Source organism: Opisthorchis viverrini (genome assembly GCF_000715545.1).
Source record: "Opisthorchis viverrini unplaced genomic scaffold opera_v5_645, whole genome shotgun sequence".
NCBI classification, from domain to species: domain Eukaryota; kingdom Metazoa; phylum Platyhelminthes; class Trematoda; order Opisthorchiida; family Opisthorchiidae; genus Opisthorchis; species Opisthorchis viverrini.
In genome coordinates this window covers 1-1,843 of record NW_008752313.1, presented here as the reverse complement: position 1 = coordinate 1,843, position 1,843 = coordinate 1, and the positions used below count along the sequence as shown (strand labels likewise).

Genomic DNA, 1,843 nt, shown 5'->3' with positions numbered 1-1,843 from the left:
CACTCGGCCCTCCATCCATGGACCGATCAAGATCAAAATCAAAGCAAGCTCATTCAGCTGAACGGTAGGTAGACTGACCGGCAACTAATGGGAATTAATTTGTACGCAACTAATGGGAATAGTTTAATTTGTACAAGTGCACTCACTTGGTGGACGCGACAGAAGATTTTCTCCACACAGAGGGCAGGGCTCATTGCCGCAGCAATAGCGGTGATATGAAAGTCGATCGGGTTGACACCACCAATCAGCAGGGTAAGTTGGCTGGCCACAGAGACCACAATGAACAGCGTCGTCTGATGTCGAACGTCACCGTGGTTGGTTGCGGTTGCCATCTAACACCAGAGGCTGGTTGTCCTGTGCACTAATTGCATTTTGACGCAACATCAGCTGGCTTTGGACAATCAGACGCTTCATGCACCCAGCAGCCTTACGCGGTTCCAGCAGCTTCAGTTTGCCAAACAATCGATCAAGCTCCTTGCGCAAATGCTCTATTGGTGATGGATCTGGCTTTCGAACCAGGTACTCCTCCATCAGGTAGGCTATATTCGGCGATCCACCGCTGATGGATTGGAAATTGACCTAGACACTGCATGTTCGATCGATCAAAATACCTCATGGGGACGAGTGGCCTCTGAATACTGAAAATAGGTGTTGATTCCGCCTGCGAATCAACGGTGACCAGCGGTAATTTTCCTTGTTTTCTGACTACTCATCAGTAACGGGACTCGCATCTGTTTATTAAGACACCGTTTCGTTTCTTTGCTCGTTTTCCCCCTGTTTCGTCATGGCTTAAGGTCTGCTTATTCCTCAGCAACTGATGTCAATACTTAATTTGCCCGTCCGTCATTGCTTGCAAGTTCGTCTGGATTGCACCTATTCACGAGCGTCCACTCCGACCGAAGAGCGCACCGACCGGGTATCGAACCCAGAGTCTGCGGACAGCAGGCGAACGCGTCACCGACGACACTAACCGGACACCTAACTTGGCTGATTATTTTGTATTACCCATGTATCACGCCTGCCAGATAGCCCCTGCTGAGCTTTGTTTTAAACGGACGAAACCGCGCAATCTGACCTGCCGCGCGACACGAGCGGCTGCGTCGACGCCGACCGAAAGACAGTCCCTCACATTCCGAACGTACTGACTCCTGCGCCGTCACGGTCAACTCACACTGTCAGCCTGCCCCTATATGTATGTTTGTACATCGTTTGCTACTTACTTGTTGCTGCCCCTACAGAAATCCGTGCTGCGTCAGTGGCTACTTCCCGCTCCTGCTGATTGCGTCATTGTCGATTGTACGTTTTCTTAATTCATGATGCTTACTAATCCGTTTGTCTGTAGAACTAGTTCCTGTCAGTCTTCAGTATATCATCTGCTGCCCCACGTCTGTCGGCTCCTATTGACTACTGGCTACGAACTGCGTATAATCTAATAGTCGCAATCGTCCTGTGAGATCCTTAACCGTCCGGATTTTACAAAGTTAATCAACAATTTCCTCAGTTAATCAACAACGCAAACTCAACTGACGTTTTGCCATGTCTGACGAACATTTCGCTGACCTTCCTCCACTCGATTCCTTCATCCCGTCGCCCAAGCGATAGCTCCCTATAGATCTGAAAGACAGAGCTTCATGGCTGGAAATGGAGATGGCCAAAGTCCGTCGCGAAATGGCTATACTTCAGTGTTCTGCTTCCGCTACAGACGGAAGACTACAAGACTCTGTTAGACCTCCATCTCATCCAGTTGACCAGGAGGGGGCCATCACCCCCAACTACCATATGACGCCTCCAAAGAAGCCACAGACGACGTCCGTATCGCGTCAACATCTTCGGACCTGCTCAA

General features: G+C 49.8%; 1 protein-coding gene across 1 annotated transcript in view; it reads right to left on the bottom strand.

Annotated features, from left to right (window-relative positions):
* The window catches only part of T265_11921 (hypothetical protein), a gene marked incomplete at both ends in the record, with an annotated part of 41,237 nt that extends 40,585 nt beyond the window's left edge, over nucleotides 1–652 (bottom strand). The window contains 2 exons of the mRNA XM_009178746.1: nucleotides 147–579; nucleotides 612–652. Of these exons, the coding sequence (XP_009177010.1) occupies nucleotides 147–332 (186 nt within the window). The remainder of the gene's footprint in view (nucleotides 1–146; nucleotides 580–611) is intronic.
* Nucleotides 653–1,843: the final 1,191 nt, after the last annotated feature.